Genomic DNA, 18,075 nt, shown 5'->3' with positions numbered 1-18,075 from the left:
ATTAGCAGGCAGCAAATCGAGGTGGTTCTGCGGATGCAGACGTTTAAACAAAGCTGTTTGGAAGGTGTCACTAACCCAATTCGCAAAGGAAAGGAGACGCGATGAATGGAGAGGATGCGCAAATCTTAAAGTTCCTTCCTCTCAATTTCAGCTTCCAAATAATAGCAAACGCAATGGAGTTGCTGACCCAATATTTGCTAGCAAAGGGGGTCAAACGAAAAAGATCCGTTGAAAATAAGAAGCTTCCGCAATGGAAGAGGAAAAACCCCGGCACATCGGCCCATCTCGTTCTGCCCACCGCCTTCGTCGCAACCCACCAACTGTCTACTATTCTTGCTCGGTCCTCCCCTTCAATTTCCAACGAGAACACTCAACGAAAAAGATGGAGATCACCGATTATATCTTCAAGGAGCGAGAGGAGGTGCTCCTCGCTGGAGATTATAATGCTTACCGGGCCCACGCCACCCGCAAGTTGCACAAACTGCACAAGAAATTAGGCCAGGCCACGGCTAAAGGCCGCAAGTACACTGCCAAACCAGCAGTGACTGCTGAAAAGGTTGGCGACAATGTTGCGTAAGTATATTTCAATTGTCAGCTGGTGTCTTTTTATTGTACTCATTGGGAGTTTTTTTGTTTCGTATAGATACGCACATCTGCTGCTCCTCAGTTCCGAAAGAGCATGGGCCCAAGCTATGCATATGAAGTCAACACACTCCGCAGACCCATCGGCCAAAGGCATCTCTGGTGCTGCCCGACGCCATATTATCTCTCGGTTGCAAAAGGCCTCTGGATACGCACAACAACTTGTCTCTTTGCTTCATGACCAGTCGACCTCTGGGGCAAATGATATTGATATTCTTGAGGCACGAGCCTACCTTGCCACAATATCCGGTGCTTTGTCCCTCGAGAAGCGTAAATGGGAGCAATGTCTTCATGATTATGCCATCGCAAGGGTCATCTACACGACTCTTGGCCAGAGAGTCAAGAAGGATGCCTTCCGGGATCTTCTTACGGGCACTGTTGACCCCAGTTTGCGCTACGCCGCTTACCAGATGAAGCTTCCCCGTTCGAAGCCAACTTCCTCGCTTGCAATTGAATATTTCCCGTCCGATTCTGAAATTCGGTCTGAGGTAGAGAAGATTGATCCCGCTTGCTTAGCCCAAGAAGCGGCAGGCACACGGAGAACCGCAGATGGTGAGGTACAGAAACTTCCAGAGTCTGTCACCTGGAGATCACGGACTGTCCCATTAGAAGATGCGTCAATCTCCCAAGCCTTGGCCTCGGCTTCAGCTGCTCAGGCACTCCTAGGTACTTGGTTGAACGAGGCGGGTCGCTCTGCAACAGCCAAGGACCAAGCTGCCGAGTACGACAATGTTATCATCGCTAGTCAGGATGCCGTCGATGCCACAAAGTCTGCCATTGATGATCTCGCCAATGAAGGTGTTGATGCTGGAGACAAGCGGATGCAAGCCCTGCAGATAACCCGAACTTCTGTCAATTACGGTCTTGTCGGATGGCGAATTGGTCGCAACCGGGTCTTGTGTGGCAATAAGGACGGTCTGGCCTTTGAAGATGACCAGGTCTCTGCGGCCGGCAAGAAATCTAACCAAACCGGAGGCAATGGCAAGAAGTTGAACCAACTTCGGGAACGAGTTGTGCTATATGACTCGACCTTGCAGAGCTTAGAGTTCATTTTAGAGTTACCAGGTGTTGCTGCCGATTCAGCTTTTGTTCAGGATCTCAAAACCAAACAACACTATTTCCGTGCTCTCAGGTATGTTCATAAACTTAGCTACCTCATTCCCTGATGAGCTTCTTCATGTCGTCATGATCTGTTTGAATTTTTCAATCCCTGGCTAACCTGGTCTTCTCTTTAGGTGCTTGGCCGTTGGACGTTCTCACGGTATTCTAGGTAAGACCACTGAAGCACTGGCACTCTTTGCGCATGCTTTTGATCTTATTAAATCCGCGACACCTCAGTCATCCGTCGAATCGGAGGGGCCACCACGACTTGATGTTTCCCAAGCACAGTTTAATGTCTTGTGTGCTACTCTCCAGGGACTGGTTGCCCGGTACCGTGGGCTTGCTACTCTGGAGCGATTTGATAGCGACTCCAGTGCATCTCAGCAACGCCCTCTGGTTGAGCGCCTACATCAATTCGGCGCGAACCCAGATCTGAGCAATCTGGTACCTTATCCCCCACAGATGCAGGCTGTTCCTGTGAAGCCGCTCTTCTTGGACGTGGCATGGAATTACATCGACTACCCACGTGTCTCAAATGCTGAGACAGAAGCTCCTGCTGCGACTGCCGCTGAGGAGAAGAAGGGTCGGGGCTGGTTCGGCTTTGGTCGGTCTTAGAGGTATTAAATGTACATAGTGAAACACCCTCGGGGGTCAAAATGATAATGGCATAACTATACATTAAATGGGAACTGCATATCTCCACCCGGGCAGCATCTGTACACTGTAATCTGCATAAAGCGCAATTATCCAATGAAAAGCAGTGTTAATCAGCTATGTAATTATGCACGTGCCATGCGAACCCTCATGCCATGCAGCAACCAATCAACGAGCTCGGGATCTCTCTAGCCGAGTCACGCTATGGCTGATTCTGATGACCAAGAACTAATGTAGGAGAGTATTATGGAGTATACAATTGAGAACTCTCCGTATGAAGTATGAAGTAATGATGGGTAGGGTAGATTGACTACTTGAGATCGATCACTTTTACACGGCATAATTTGGGGACTAAATATGCATTGACGCGCATAACAATGTTTGTTCAGGTTGAACCAGCTGTGATAGGATCTACTCCGTATTGATAGGCATTAAGAAATTTCTTCAAGGTCCGTATAGATCACTCGAAAAATGTCGGTAATGAGCAACATACAATGAGAATGAAGTAAAATGAAGATAATGAAAGGAATAAAGCAACCTGACAATCATCATTCATCTTAATTAATAAGTAATCATGCCTTGGCAACCAATAGATGTGGGACGAGGCGCATCATTGTCCCCCCAGTGGGAATTGGCGCCGGCATTATTGGCGTTCCCGCCCCTGACCAATTTCTTCCCCTCCCAATCTCCGATCTGCACTCCGGAGTCTCCTTTTCCTTCTCTCTTTCTTTTTTTTTTTTCTCTTGTTTCTGTCTTTCGTTCCTTAAAATAGAAACCCTTCAAAAAAAAAAGAAGTACCGGGTCTCCCTCACTGGTGACCACTTCAGACAGTATGGTCAACATCACTGGGAGTTTTATCTCGCCTTCGGCGGACGCGACAGTATCTCCCCAATTGATCGCGTCGGCGGGTTTCTTGGCCGCCATTCTGGATGGCCTCACTATTTGGAAGCTGCTAGGAACTCTGTTCCTTGCGGCCGTTGCCTACGATCAATGTGAGTGCGCCTATTCTCGAGGCCTCTTGAAAGATTTCATATTCCTTTGTTCTGATCTAACAATCCCTTGTCAGTTAAATATCACTACTATAAGGGAGCAATTGTTGGCCCTTCCTACAAGATTCCATTCATGGGACCTTTCCTCCAATCCGTCAATCCCAAGTTCACCGAATACAAGGCCAAATGGGACAGTGCCGATCTGAGCTGCGTCTCCGTCTTCCACAAGTGAGCAAACCCGAAGGATCCGCGCAACCTATTTCTACATGTTGAATCTTCAGCATGTCTGTAATTATGGAGTCTTGCTCTATTCTTTAATCTCAACTCTCAACCCTGGACTCGATATACTAACAGATCACAATCTAGGTTCGTCGTTATTGCGTCTTCCCGTGACATGTCCCGCAAGATCTTCAACTCTCCCGCATACGTCAAGCCCTGTGTTGTCGATGCTGCGCACAAACTTCTCGGCAAGAGCAATTGGGTCTTCCTGGATGGAAAGGCGCATGTTGACTACCGCAAGGGTCTTAACGGTCTGTTCACTCGCCAGGCTCTGACCATGTACCTTCCCCGCGTTGAGGAGGTCCTGAACGACAGTTTCAAGCGCTTCTTGGAGAAGTCCGCTGCCCTCAAGCACGAGCCCACTCCTTGGATGCCCGATTTCCGTGAGCTCATGACTGCTCTCTCTTGCCGTACCTTCGTTGGTTACTACATGTCCGATGAGATCGTTCAGAAGGTCGCTGACGACTACTACCTGATTACTGCCGCTCTGGAGCTGGTTAACTTCCCTATCATCTTGCCTTACACCAAGACTTGGTACGGTAAGAAGGCTGCTGACATGGTTATGGCTGAGTTCGCCAAGTGCTCTGCTAAGAGCCGTGCTCGCATGGCTGCTGGTGGTGAGATTTCTTGCATTATGGACGCTTGGGTCAAGGCCCAGCAGGACTCTGCCAAGTACCGCGAGAAGGTTGCCAAGGGTATTGAGGTTGACTCCTCCGAGAAGCCCGCTCAGGTTCTGCGTGACTTTTCCGACTTCGAGATTGCCCAGACTATTTTCACCTTCCTCTTCGCTTCCCAGGATGCCACCAGTGCCGCCTCTACTTGGTTGTTCCAGCTGATGGCTGATCGCCCTGAGGTTTTGGACAAGGTCCGTGAGGAGAACCTTCGTGTTCGCAACGGCGACCGCACTGTTCCCATCACAATTGAGCTGCTCGATGAGATGCCCTACACCCGTGCCGTTGTCAAGGAGACTCTCCGCTACCGCCCCCCCGTTATCATGGTTCCCTACCTGGTCAAGAAGGATTTCCCCATCACCGACAAGATTACCGTCTCTAAGGGCTCTATGATCATTCCCTCCGTGTGGCCCGCCACTCACGACGAGGAGGCCTACCCTAACGCTGACTCCTTCGAACCTGAGCGCTGGATCACCGGTGATGCCGAGGCACAGAGCAAGAACTGGCTCGTTTTCGGCACAGGTCCCCACTACTGTCTGGGTCAGACCTACGCTCAGCTGTCTCTCATGGCCATGATTGGTAAGGCCAGTATAGAGATGGACTGGGAGCACACCCCTACTCCTCTTTCCGAGGATATCAAGGTGTTCGCTACTATCTTCCCCCAGGTATGTTCTCGCATAATAAACCACTCCATTTTTTTCTTTGGTCTGAACAATTACTAATAATCTACTTTAGGATGATTGTTTGCTCTCTTTCCGTCCTCGCCCATAAATTCTTTTTCATTCCAGAGCAACCCCCAAAAGCCCTGAAGCTGGAACCAGGCCCCAACCTCCGGATAGAAGGGCTTAGGTCACCCAGCTGCGGCCCTTCTATCCTGGAGATGGAGCGGTCCTTTTCACTTCATCATATGTTCTCAAGTTCATTTTAACGGGTCAGGTCGCATCACGGGTTGAGATGGGGGATAACCCCCATGATTGTTCATACACCATGCGATTGCCATAATTTGGAACAGCTGGAAACTCTGATACCCCATGCTTGTTTTCACTTTCACTTTCCTAAAATTCGAGCAACCCCGCAACCACCCTTTTAGAATAATATTAATTCACGTTTTCGTCATTTCATGATCTGATATGCCTATCTTGCTGTGTCTTTCTGTCCTCAATCTAAAGTAGAACCTCGAGAAGTTTTTCCACTGTCTCTTAAGTTATCGAGTTCTGCATTAGTGCGATACTCTGTGTACATAGTACAATCGAGAATAGTAAGTAGAATGATGGGTAGAATGATGGGTAGACAAATGTGTATTAGTAGTATGTGACGGCGTCCACGGGTGTCGAAGAACGTGGTGAACTTTGGAAGAAGTACTAGAAAACTCAAGTGCTCAGTAGGGGCCTTCAAGATATTTCATGTCTGTTCTCTACTATGCATCAATCAATTCTATAATGAGTCTTTGAAAGGGATCATGTGATCTAATTTCTAACTAATCATTCAATCATCTTCATGATATTCAAGTTGCCAGGGACCAGTATATAAAAATAATTCGTACCGCATTCTACCCTCACTACAACAAGTTTAGTTCTTAAACATTTCCTTTGAATCCACACATATAATTATACAGCCTATACCCAAGATTTCAAACATCCATTTCAAGAAGTTGCGCATTGTGAGGCTCAACTTCAGCATATATTATATATGTGAATCAACAAACTTTGAACCCAACCAAGCAGGCGGTGTCCCCACTGACATCACGACCTCGGGAGTTACCTTGAACTCCGCAACTCCCGGTGCCTTGAACCTCATCCACATCTTGACTCCGAGCAAGAGAATCCCACAATGGCAACCATGCTACCATCCACAATGAGACGCTCAGCCACAAGTATCTCATATTCAGCCCTGAAGGCATCCACTCGCCAACCACTCCTCCAGCGCGGCTGTCTCTCCACAACAACCCGAGGAATCAGCTCTCTACCACCGAGAAACAGCCTTCTCACAAGTCACTCATCAAGCTACAAGACCAATACTCAACTCCAAAACAAATTCCAATGTCAATCGCGCCGCCAAATCCGCTGGAGTAGCGATGAGTCTGCGCCCCAGCCCTGGCGCAAATGGGGGTTTGAAGAGGTAAGCAAATAAGCAAATACTCATCTCATACACCCGCACCATTTCGGTACAAATTTATATAAAGATAAGGACTAACTTAAGAAGATCAACACCGTTCTCCCTAGTTCATCATCCAGTGACCCATCCCACAACCCAGTTATTCTAATCGATGTCCGTGAACCGGCCGAACTCAACGGAACGGGTATCATTCCTTCGGCAATTAATATTCCGCTCGCGTCCCAGCCTGATGCGCTCTATCTCGAGGCTGATGAATTCGAGACTCGCTTTGGATTCCCTAAGCCAGTTATTGAGAAGGATCAGCAGATTGTGTTCTATTGCAAGGCTGGTGTGAGGGCTGAGGCTGCGGCGCAGTTGGCTGTGGCGGCTGGGTATGATGCTGATGCTATTGGCATCTATTATGGGAGTTGGTTGGATTGGGCGAAGAATGGGGGGAGGGTTGAGAAGTGGGAGGGCGATGATTTCTGATCGTTCTGATTGCTTGTAATTGTTGGGACTGGATCATGAAGTGGGCGATTGATTGTACATAGATAGATTTGCATAACTTGCTTAGTTAGTGACTGACTGTATGCTAGTTTGAGAATCTAGATCGAGATTCAGATCAAGAGCGATGTAAAGATAGAGGGAGGATGCTCTTTAAATCAAAATCTAACAATTTTCATTAAAGAAACTATAATAGGAAACAAAAAACATTGCTGGTATAAACCAGACCCTTCTCACATTGATGACATGTACAGGCGACTTGTATTCTCCTTGCCTAGTCTAGGTCGTGAATGGTATGTCCATATCATGATCAAAAACATCAAAAACTTTTGTGTCGCTTTTTGAATATATGGTGTCATTGCATCAAAAGAAAAAGAAACTTCATAAGACATGCCACATTTTCAAAACATGTTAACTATTTGCCGACATAGCGAAATAGGAACAAAGTTCAAGTAGGTAAGGAAGGGCTGTCAGACAAGACGAGATGTGAGCGTATTTGAACATCTTCGGAAGGGATCATGCCCTTGTATCTCCTGTGAGAATTGGTGCGTCAAGCTCAAGGAATATCGAAGACGGGCTTGAGCCTCTTCACCAAGCCCCACTCTTCCATCGTCACTTCATCACGGTAGAACTCCTTCAGTGTGTCGATACTCTTACGGGAGATCTTGGAGTAGAGGTGGTCCTTCTCTTCAAGGTGACGGCCATACAGCGGTTGGTTGGGACCCTCGATCTTGATGGCAACGGAGGGTTGACCCTTCTTGCAGATGGGGATGGCCTTGTGGTCACGCTCGATAGATGTACTGTAGATAAACGTTAGATCAAGTCAAACATTTCATGGAAGATGGGCGGGGAGACGAGAAAGCAAGACAGAAGAACAGAAAGCACTTACACTCTACCAAGGTCGATGACCTCTCGTTTGCCCTCAGCATTGGTTCGGACAGCAGACAATGGAGTATGCATGCGCAGGGCACCGTCAAGAACATCAATACCAATGACAATAGGATCCTTCTTGTTGAAGATGGCAACAGGGGCGATAATACAGGGGAAGACAGCATTCAACTTGCTCTCTTCCTTGCGCTGCTCGGCCAACTCGGCCATGTGCTTGGTGAAGTCATCGAACAGGTGGTAAATGATGTCAGCAGTGAAGATCTTGACACCGACATCAGCGGCATAAGCAGCAGCTTCCTTGTCAACCTTGACATCGAAACACAGCATGACAGCAAACTCCTTAGACTTCTCCAACATAGTTCCAGCCATCATGACATCGCGCTTGTAGACGGGACCGATGGAAATGTTGGCCACAGGAATCTTAGATTGTTTCAAGAACTCAAGCAGAGCCTCCAGGGAACCCAGAGTAGAAGCTTGAACAGTGACACCACGGTTGTCAGTAGCGACACGGCTCAGCAAGTTCTCCAGATCGGACATGACCTCTTCCTCTAGATCCTCCTCGTCATCATTAGGACCAACGACCAACAGACGGGAACCGGCAATGGCGTTCTCCAGGTCGTTGGCGGCAATCTTGACACCAAGAGCGGCCTTGACCTCCTTGTTGTGCACATACTGAGACTTGAGACGCAGTTCCTTGAGGGGCGCGGGTGTGAGCAGAGCTCGAATATTTGTTACAATGGGACCGTTAAGACCGCAAAGTACGATTCGGTCACCCTCACGCAGGATACCGTTGTTCAACACAACGTCAATAGTGGTACCGAGACCCTCGATGACCTTGACTTCCAGAACGGTACACTCAACCTCAGAAAGGTACATAAGAGCGTTAGTCATACGCTCCTGGGTGAGAGTAGTGAGCAGCTTCAGCATGTCAGGAATACCCTCACCAGTGTGAGCGGATGTGGGGACCAGAGACACGTATTTGGCCATGGACTTGTTCTCGTAGAACAGCTCGGAGTTGAAACCCTGCGTGGCAAAGGCAACCTTTGTGGCTTCAAGACGAGTACGGAATTCGTTCTGAACACCCTTGTTCTGCATAGCCAGACTGTCCTGGAAACCGTTGTTGTCAATCTTCTTCCAGCCGTACAGACGATCAATCTTGTTCAGGGCCACAATGAAAGGAGTCTTGCGGTCACGCAGCAAACGCATAGACTCTAAAGTCTGGGGCTCGAGACCGTGCATGATATCAACGACCAGAATGGCAATGTTACAGAGAGAAGAACCTCTTGAACGCAAGTTGGAGAAGGACTCGTGACCAGGTGTATCAATGATCAAGAGACCGGGGATCTTGAATTCAAACTTGCCATCCTTGTTCACAACGGCAGTCTTCGTCTTCAAGGCATCGACAGGGAAGTATGTAGCACCAATCTGTTGAGTAATACCACCAGCTTCTCCCTCCTGCACATTGGTCTGACGAATCTTATCCAGCAACTTAGTCTTACCAGTATCGACGTGACCCAGAATACAGCAAATGGGAGAACGAAGGTTATCTTTCGAGCGAGCTGCAAGAGCCTCCTCGTGCTGCTTCTGTCTGCGCTCGGCAGCTTCGGCCTTTCGCTGAGCGACAAGTTTCTGGGCAGCAGTCTGCTCCTCGTCCTCGGAGTCATCTTCAGAGGAAGAGTCATCCTCAGAGTCATCCTCGAAATCATCCTCGCTCTTCTTTTCTTCCTCGGAAGCACCCTTGGTAGCAGCAGCCTTGGGCTTTTCTTCTTCGTCATCAGTGGGGGCATCCCAGCTATCTTTAAGATCATCATCTTCCTCCTCGGCGGCCTTCTCCCAGTCATCAACATCTGCCTCCTCCTCAGGTGCCTGAGCAGCAGCGGCGGCAGCGGCAGCTTCAGCCTTAGCCTTCTCCTCGGCTTCCTTTTTGCGGCGTGCATCTTCAGCTTCGCGCTGCAGGCGAGCCCGCTCGGCAGCAGCTTCAAGATCAACCTCCTCTTGTTGTTTCTTACCGCCCTTCTTCTTACGGTTATCATAAGTAGGGCGCTTCTTCTCTGCGCCGCCATCCTGAAGTCCAGCAACTGCAACGTTACTACCGGACGCAAGCATCTGCTGCAGACGCTTCTCGTTGCGGTCCTTGGCCTCCTTCTGAGCCTTGGTCAGAAGCTTACCCTCCTTACGCAGCTGTTCCTTGCGTTCACGCTCACGTTCCTTCTTTTTCTGGCGGGCCTCTTCACGCTTGGCTTCTTCCTCGTCGTCTAATTTCTTCTGGGCTTCAGCAGCCTTCTTCTCCTCCTCGGCGAGGCGATCCTCCTCTTCACGCTGTTGACGGAGCAGCTCTTGCTGCTTCTGGAGAGCGGCCAAATGAGGGGGAAGCTTCTTCTTCTTGCCACCGGTTTCCACAGGGGCAGCGGCAGCAGCCTCTTCCTTCTCAGCCTTTGCGGCGGGCTTAGCGGGTTCATCCTTGGGAGCGGGGGCGGTCTTCTTCTTCAAAGCGGCCTAGTAGAAGTGCAAATGGCGAGTTAGCAAACCAATCAATCAACGAAAATGATATTTCCCTAGATATAGCACTAGGTAGACGTACCTGTTCCTTCTTACGTTGCTTCTCACGCTCCTTCTTCTCCTTCTCCTTCTCCTTCTTTGACTTCACGCGGAACCCTTCCTCCTCGGCTTCTTCAGCAGGAGCAGCGGCCGCCTCCTTGACAGCCTTCTTAGGCTTTCCAGCAAACACATCGTCCTCATCGAATGTACCTTCCTCGGGTTGCTTGCTCTCGAGGTCGGCAGCAGGGTCCTCACCCTCAACAAAGTCGTTGGCCTTTCCCTTCTTTGCCTTCTTGGCCTTGTTCTTTCGCAAAGCAGCCATCAGACCGCCCGCAGCAGGCGCGGCCTCACCATTGTCCTCTCCAGCCTCAGCATCATCGCTGGCGGGGGTTTCAACAGCGGGGGCAGCCTCTCCAAGATCGGCCTCCCAGTCTTCATCCTGGCGCTTGTTTCCCTTCTTCTTAGGAGCCATCGTGTCGGTCGGCGGGGTTTTAGTTTTAAGTGCGTTTGTTTTTTTTTTCTTCTCTTGCGTTATGGGTGTTCCGAATCCGGGAGGCGATCGGATAGACGCAGCGGGCGCACAAACGGAGCTAACCGTTCACTTGCGGAATAGAGAAAACCGGGGTGGAATAAACTGCGGCCGCGCAGGGACGGAGAATAAATGTAGAGGAGGGAACTGGTGACGTTGTTCCGTTTCCTTTCGAGCTCGAATCCCCAAGAATGAAAGACTGGTTTGGGTGGCCCGAGGGGGATGGTGGGTGAAAAAGATTTCGGGAAGAATCACTTTTGGTGGGGAATGTAGCCTGACCTCACTCCACGGTTGCCACTGGCCTTTATTTATAGATCGGCTCTACAGTTTAGAACCATATCTGCATTTTCTTCCTTATTTTGATCTATATGATGAATTATTATATTAATACTACTTGAAGATACCTTTTTTAGGCTGTTTTTGGGCTTTGAATTCTTGTGACCTCCTTTTTAATCGTCTCAGGCATATTAATTAATCTCTAACTACCGTTTGAACTAGTCTCTCCTTCTCATTAAGAAGAGCACACAATAAAAAGTAGACAAGTGACGAGAGGACTGCTTCTAGGAATTGCTTCTATATCTTAGAAAGAAACGTCTAGAAGTTGCCGAAGCCATGCAATGATCGCTTCAACCGACGAGCCTCCTACTACTTTTGGAGCAAGGTCGCGAAGAACAACATCCATATGATTGGATTCTGAACCAGGTCTGAGCGATGCAATAAGTTGACCAAGGTATTCTGGGCTGAGCTTGGAAAGCCTCACAAGGACATCACCATCAACATGCTGTTTGCTCAGATCGTGAAGATTCGTTCGCCGCACTCGCTTTTTAAGGCCCGGACAAATGGTTTCATCTCTGTAACACAGATTCTGCAGAACTCTGAGCAGATCTAGTTGGTCAGGACTTGGCAGCACAATCCGATAAACAGAGCCATTAATGGTGAGTCCATAGTAGGAACCATCACGTTGGCCTCCAGGAGCAAAACGCAGGACAGACCCAGGAAGATTCGCCTCCAGCCCAGTCTGGCGAGGATTGGTTTCCTCCAAGCTTCGGCGTTCTTGATCAAACTTGGAAACACTAATATGACCGCCACGGTGGCTTATAAATAGCACTGGTTTGTCGCCAAGGCGAGTTAGGTGTTGAGTCAATCCATCGCGCAGAACGGAGTCCCAGGATCGAATTGCGAGAGTAGACCCCTCGTTGCTGAGATTGGAGGACGGAGAAATCACTTCTAAAATTGTCCAGGAATGTCGGGAAGTTAGGACAAAGATGAAGTTCTCATGGGTGGTTATGGAAATTGCTGCAGATGGAAGCTGAGTCAAAGCACTTCGGTGCCATTTTTGAGTTGCATCTTTGGCCGCTATTGGGATGAGACGGTTTCCAGCTCCAATGATAAGACTGTCCCGATAGGATACCAGCGCACGAACTGGGGCGTCCATTTGTCTAATAAACTGAGTCGTGCAATGTATCTGGGATGGATCGGCTGGGTTTCGCCGAGGAGATAGCAAAATAAGATTCCCCTGGTCGGGATCACGATGGTGAACAGCAGGCATGTGTGTACCAAGTGCGACCATGTGATAGGTCTGTCCATTTCGTTCAAAGACCCAATCTAGGATGCAAGTAATTGATTCACCAAGAGCTGATACTGGTCTCCACGGGTCATGGGGTTCGCGTTGTACCACTGGGATCTGTGAGTCCGGGTCGACAATCTGTATATGGGATCTGAAGGACTTTGCAAATGGCGTTTCGGGGTTATCGGAGTCGGGAATTTCAAATGACACGATAAGGCGTTGTAAGAGAGGTGAATATGTGAGTCTACGCGGCGTACCAGGCAGATCTATACGTCGTGGGACCATCTTGTAATCCAGCTCTAGGGAGCAAATGAGGAGTTCGCGGTCTGCGAAGCAAAAGAGTGGCCCAATAGGAACACTTGGCTCAAGAGGTTGAGCCACGACAAGGCCGAAGCCATATAGCGAGGTGGGGAAATAAGCAGGCTATAAGAGCGTCATCAGTGACTTGGACTTTTTCTCAATGGGAACATCGATTGATATTTATGATTCAGGCTTACCAGATCTCGATCTGCGATCCACACTCGGCGGATGAAACAGTTCGATGGAAGGCAGTCGGGGTTGTATGAGACGTGCCAAAGCTCATTGCCACATGTGAATAGGGCAAATGAGCCTTTGTCTTGAAGATGGATGGAAGTGGTTCCAATACGATGTGCTTCCTTTTGTTGCAAGGCTACACAATTTGCAGGTATTAGCAGTGCGCTTGACGGATAAATACTAAGTAGAACAGCCCAAGAAGGAAACCAGTTCTTACCGATCAAATTATTAGAATTAAAGTCAATCTCAAATGAGACAAGAATTCCACTTCGTAAACCGCAAAGTAGGAAGGCCCGTAAAGAGCCATTTGGAGGTGAAATCCGTATGGTGGCAAAGCTTTCAACAACAGTCGAAATGTCGGTCTCATTGTTAAGAGAGATAGAAGTCTCAAAAAGATAAGTGATCTTGTCGTTTTCCAGAAGGAAAACAGTTATTGTGCCGTCGCTATTTCCTAGGAAAATGAATGACATGTCACCAAGCTTTTGCAGGGAAAGGCAGATGGGCTCTTTTTTGATTTCGATTGGCTCGCTAGCGTTCAAGCCAACATGATCATTTTCGAGCACGACGCGGGTGGCGTAAAGATACGCCTTGTCCGCCTGTCGAACAGCAGTAAGGACAGTTGAACAGGTTCCTTCCACGGTCACTGCAAGTATATTCATTTGATCGCCAACAGTGCTATGTGGCATAGATTTATTCATCTCAGTATTGCGAGTGACAAACAAATGCGTACCAGTCTCCGTGATTTGAATGAGGATTCCATCTGGTGTGAACCCCGCTGCTAAACTCGGGCCACTATGCAAGCCTGTCTGATCCTCATCTAGGGCACTGATACCTTGGATACTCAAGTCTGTGTGGAGAACTAGAGTTGAAACAGGGTCGCTCATGAGGACATAAATATTGCCATTTGTGTGATCGAACATGGTCCACATATCTCTGATACTTGAGAAATGTTCAAGTGGCACGGTAGTTCCCAACTGAGCCTCAATGCCCCATCTAAATTCATGAATAGCTCCGCTAAAGGGAGCGGATTCAGAGCAAGTAAATAGACGATTCTGTGACATACCATGGAGAGACACATCTCGAGTCTCTGGAGAGATAATGTCGGCACTTGCGGCCGGAGCCCAATTAAGGAAGCGCTGGAGACATTGCGGGCCAGCTCTGGCTTCTTGGACAAAAAGTCCCGCGTCGCCAGTGCTACCTCCTGCAAGAATGTAATCACCACCTTCGCCTTCGCCCATATCGAGAACGTCAAATGCAGTATCCACGTCACAGTGGATTTTACCAAGTGAAGTTTCTGATTCCAGAGTGCCTTCGTTGCCGAATTCCAAGAAGTGAACCCAGCCGTCCTCCCGGCATACATAGATCCCGTCATAAGCTTGACTGTATAGCCAGTTGCGGGCTGGTCGGGCCCAACGGGTCCATAATGCGGTAGCATTAATATTGGAGTCGGGGGCTGGAATCTGATACTTTGTGGGACGAGTTGAGCCATCCGAGGGATAAACTGCCATGCCTATCGGGCTCACAACCAGAAAAGACGATTCCTTTGTCAGTGGAATAATCATGGTCGGAGCCTTTTGCTGCTTCCTTAATTTGAACTCTCCTATCTCCGGGTCTGAGGCATGAAGGGCTTTGTCATCCTTCCAGGTGTACGTCACAGCATACGAGACGCCATCTCGTTGTACGATGAGAAGCAAGATAATATTCCTGTCCTTGGCACTTCTGGGATAAAGAAACTCCATGAACATAATAGATCCATCAAGTCCGAAATAACGTTCCTGTGTTTTGATATCAATATGCATGTTCTTTCCCCACCTATGAAGAGCTACTGTGCAAGTCATACCTCTTGTATCGGATCAAGTTCTCCCTTTGTCATTTGCTTTTGGGCCTCCTCGGGAGATATAAGTCGCAAAATCCCAAAATAGTCCCTTGACGCACTAACAGCGACTGCGCGAGACCTGTATTTTGGTTAGCATATATCATTTGGGAAATATGAAACAGATTACAAACTTTGGATCAACAGCGATATGCTTGCCGAATTTTAAGCCAACAGAAACTCCTTGTGGAAACGGTCGACGGAATGTTACAAATTCTTTCCGATTGAATGGCGAGCAATACAAGAACTGTAGCTCTTGCATGTCCACTGAGAGAACAAGAACTTGCGAAGGGCCATCGTATGGATCATCCGATCGGATCTGCGACTCCAAGGGAAGCTCGGCGGTCACATTGAGCACTTTTGCCCCAAGAATAGGACCACGGAAATCTGTTTTTTGTGCCACATCCGCAAGATAGCTGGCCTGGACGGCTTCTTTAACTTGCACGCTTTTTTCGCCTACAAAGACGACATCGTTGTGGCCTTTGCTTCGAATGCGAGCAGGAAGAATCCATTTGATCACTGGGCTGGATAAGATAGTTTGGGTAAGAAGCCCTTGAATTTCACCGCCATCCAAGGGGCTCAGGCTCTCCTTGGGCAACGTAGCGCCGTCTTTGTCGCCGGTCATTTCTAGTCTTTTCGTACACTCACTTATGGGGCCGGTCAGAGAAATAAGGAGTGAATAGTTGTACAAAGAACAAGTAAAGAATGAAGGGACTTGTTCACTTATTGGTAGTGTTGTTGATGTCAATGCCGCTTAAATATTCCATGCAGGTTTTATGTTGCATTCAATCTATGGCAAATTCAGGGACATGCAAAGCTGACTTTCTCTCATTCTGTAGTAGCGAATAGAATGCAGGAGTGATATGTAATGAGTTCTTAAGAGCGCGGAGCTTAGTAGCCGTTAGGCTCAATGAATGCCACAGCCTTCAGAGCATTGAGTTCGCAAGATGCCAGTATCTTGATGTTGGCTAACAGAGCTTCTATAGCCATGTTAGTACTTTAACAGTCTACCTTGATCAAACATATGCGAGAATGATAGAAAGCAAGCAGCAAAATATAAGCCTGAGCGTATACCACTGGGATATGATCCATTCATGGATATAGGGGATAAGTATGACCGACCTTGTTGACGCTCAAGTGTAAGAATAGCTTCAAAAGATTGAATATCAGCTTCAGATATTGTAGCAAAAGAGTGAAGATGCCAGTTGAGGTAGGCTGAGAATATAGTAGCTGGAGATCATCAAGAGCTGTTGGCACCAGCGGGGTGATTTTCCGATTACTGCTGGGACAAACACAAAGCAAGTCGGCGGTGGATGTAGCCTGAGGTTAAAAGGATACCCAGATCCTGCCCGATGGTGTATAATTTTCCAGTCGTTTTCCCCTACAGTGGTGAGATCTGAAACAGCAGAGGTGTATTTCACAGGTCGAGTTGTTCAAGCTCCAAGTGGGAGGGATCACGTTGGGCGTGTGGTCATGGTGCCTCAGGCCACAATCTTCGACCGCGCTTATCTCCTCCACCTGTCTTGCATGTCAATCCTCCTTTAATGATCAATTCTAGTGTAGAATCCAAAAACCTGAGTCAGAATTTCACTTTTATCGCGAATACTGACCTTCCTGGGGATCTGCAAAAAGATTGTTTTTCACCACTCTTGGGTTTAATCTCATCACCCGTATCCCTCTCACTGGGCCAGGATACATAACATAAATCCACCCTGATTCGGAACAGATGGCCTAACTTCAACTTGCCACCCAATCCACGAAATTAAGTCTTTTCCTTTGTCTGAGAATCAGCGGTCTCTGGGCAACCCCTTTGCTTCCGATTTGTTTGATTTCCAGCAATGGCGCCCGCGAACGATGAGCATATAGTCACGAGCTCCGCGCAGGGGTCTATCTCTCACAATGACGACAAAGACTCAAATCATCCAAGCGAGCTATCCAGCAAGGTCTCCAATGAACAGTTAAAGGAAAAGTTCCACTCGGACAAGGCAAACGCGATCCGCCAAGCTTGCAGTGATCGAGATATAGAAGCCTTAGCTTCTCATGCAACAGGCGAAGGTGGCCTGCTGGAGGATGAGCTCCGAAGAATAGCTTGTAAGACAAGGCGGTCGATTCACTCACTGATTGGAAGGTGGCTAATAATGTAAATAGGGCCAATCCTGTTACGATGCGATGGAGGTATGCAAGATGACGATCATCTAAAACCCTCAGGTGACCTGCCACGGCATCCAGACGAAGAGCAGGTCCATTTAGACGTCAACCGTGCATTTGTGTATTATCCAAATGATCTTTCGAATCAGGCAATTGCCGAAAAGAAAGTACAGTTATCGGATCTAATCACCAAGATTCTCCGAAACTATCCGATGTTATGTTATTTCCAAGGGTACCATGATATTGTACAAGTATTCCTATTGGTTCTAGGCAACCAAGAAGCGGCATTGGCAATGGCTCATGTTTCCCTCTTTCGCATCCGCGACTACATGCTCCGAACATTATCTCCCGCTGTCAAACACCTCCAGCTCATCCCCGCAATCATCGAAGCTGTTGACCCCACCCTGCGCCAACATCTCGCAAACATTCAGCCCTTTTTCGCACTAGCAGCCACCCTCACCCTGTATGCCCATGATATCCAGGAGTACAGTGACATTGCCCGACTTTACGACTTGTTGTTAGCGAGAGAACCGGTGGTTTCAATTTACCTATTCGCGGCAATCATCCTGCACCGTAAAAAAGAGCTCATGGACATCCCACTTGATGAACCAGAAATGCTCCATTTTACCCTTTCCAAACTGCCCCAGCCATTGGATTTGGATGGACATATCTTGCACGCTGAGAAGCTTTTCAAGGATCACCCTCCGGAATCTTTGCCGTCTGGAATATGGAAAAGCATTTCTCGATACAGTGTGCTCAAAACATCACGGAATTATTTGTCTCGGGGGTGTACTGTGCAAGAGGCAATGCGACTATTTGAGCAACAGGATCGACAGCTTCGGAATGAGGAACGCCGGAGGCAACTTGTTGAAATTGTATGGAAGAATCGGAGAACGATGACTTCTATTGCGGTAGCTGTTTTGATCGGCGCGGTGTCCTTTTACATTCGCAAGAAGGGACTGGATACATCAATTTGGGCCTGTTTTCGTCAAGCTAAAGCTTTTGTCTCCGCATTTGTATAATTCCCTTTAGTTTTGGACTGGAATTGCGGTTGGATTTGATGC

The 18,075-nt window shown here is 48.2% G+C and overlaps 6 protein-coding genes across 6 annotated transcripts; 4 read left to right on the top strand and 2 right to left on the bottom strand.

Annotated features, from left to right (window-relative positions):
* Positions 1-250: 250 nt before the first annotated feature.
* N7478_004275 (signal recognition particle subunit SRP68) lies at positions 251-2,358 on the top strand (the record flags this gene model as incomplete). Its single annotated transcript, XM_056920489.1, has 3 exons — positions 251-573; positions 644-1,774; positions 1,878-2,358. The coding sequence occupies 3 exons, from the start codon at positions 251-253 to the stop codon at positions 2,356-2,358; spliced, it is 1,935 nt and encodes a 644-aa protein (XP_056778526.1).
* An 871-nt stretch (positions 2,359-3,229) lies between these two features.
* Positions 3,230-5,107, top strand: erg5 (C-22 sterol desaturase erg5; the record flags this gene model as incomplete). The annotated part of the gene is made up of 4 exons (XM_056920488.1): positions 3,230-3,389; positions 3,464-3,614; positions 3,753-5,001; positions 5,072-5,107. 4 exons carry the CDS (start codon positions 3,230-3,232, stop codon positions 5,105-5,107), a joined length of 1,596 nt encoding a protein of 531 aa, XP_056778525.1.
* A 1,059-nt stretch (positions 5,108-6,166) lies between these two features.
* On the top strand, positions 6,167-6,919 carry N7478_004273 (uncharacterized protein; the record flags this gene model as incomplete). The annotated part of the gene is made up of 2 exons (XM_056920487.1): positions 6,167-6,454; positions 6,539-6,919. 2 exons carry the CDS (start codon positions 6,167-6,169, stop codon positions 6,917-6,919), a joined length of 669 nt encoding a protein of 222 aa, XP_056778524.1.
* Positions 6,920-7,490: 571 nt separating this feature from the next.
* On the bottom strand, positions 7,491-10,832 carry N7478_004272 (putative mitochondrial translation initiation factor IF-2; the record flags this gene model as incomplete). Its single annotated transcript, XM_056920486.1, has 3 exons — positions 7,491-7,734; positions 7,824-10,318; positions 10,404-10,832. 3 exons carry the CDS (start codon positions 10,830-10,832, stop codon positions 7,491-7,493), a joined length of 3,168 nt encoding a protein of 1,055 aa, XP_056778523.1.
* Positions 10,833-11,469: 637 nt separating this feature from the next.
* Positions 11,470-15,488, bottom strand: thtA (the record flags this gene model as incomplete). Its single annotated transcript, XM_056920485.1, has 5 exons — positions 11,470-12,879; positions 12,954-13,126; positions 13,208-14,765; positions 14,831-14,945; positions 14,998-15,488. 5 exons carry the CDS (start codon positions 15,486-15,488, stop codon positions 11,470-11,472), a joined length of 3,747 nt encoding a protein of 1,248 aa, XP_056778522.1.
* Positions 15,489-16,701: 1,213 nt separating this feature from the next.
* N7478_004270 (TBC domain-containing protein) lies at positions 16,702-18,033 on the top strand (the record flags this gene model as incomplete). The annotated part of the gene is made up of 2 exons (XM_056920484.1): positions 16,702-16,954; positions 17,012-18,033. 2 exons carry the CDS (start codon positions 16,702-16,704, stop codon positions 18,031-18,033), a joined length of 1,275 nt encoding a protein of 424 aa, XP_056778521.1.
* Positions 18,034-18,075: the final 42 nt, after the last annotated feature.

This window comes from Penicillium angulare, assembly GCF_028827245.1.
Source record: "Penicillium angulare strain IBT 27051 chromosome Unknown utg000004l_segment0_segment0, whole genome shotgun sequence".
NCBI lineage: Eukaryota > Fungi > Ascomycota > Eurotiomycetes > Eurotiales > Aspergillaceae > Penicillium > Penicillium angulare.
The sequence above is the reverse complement of the archived record's forward strand: the minus strand, read 5'-3'. Positions and strand labels throughout refer to the sequence as shown.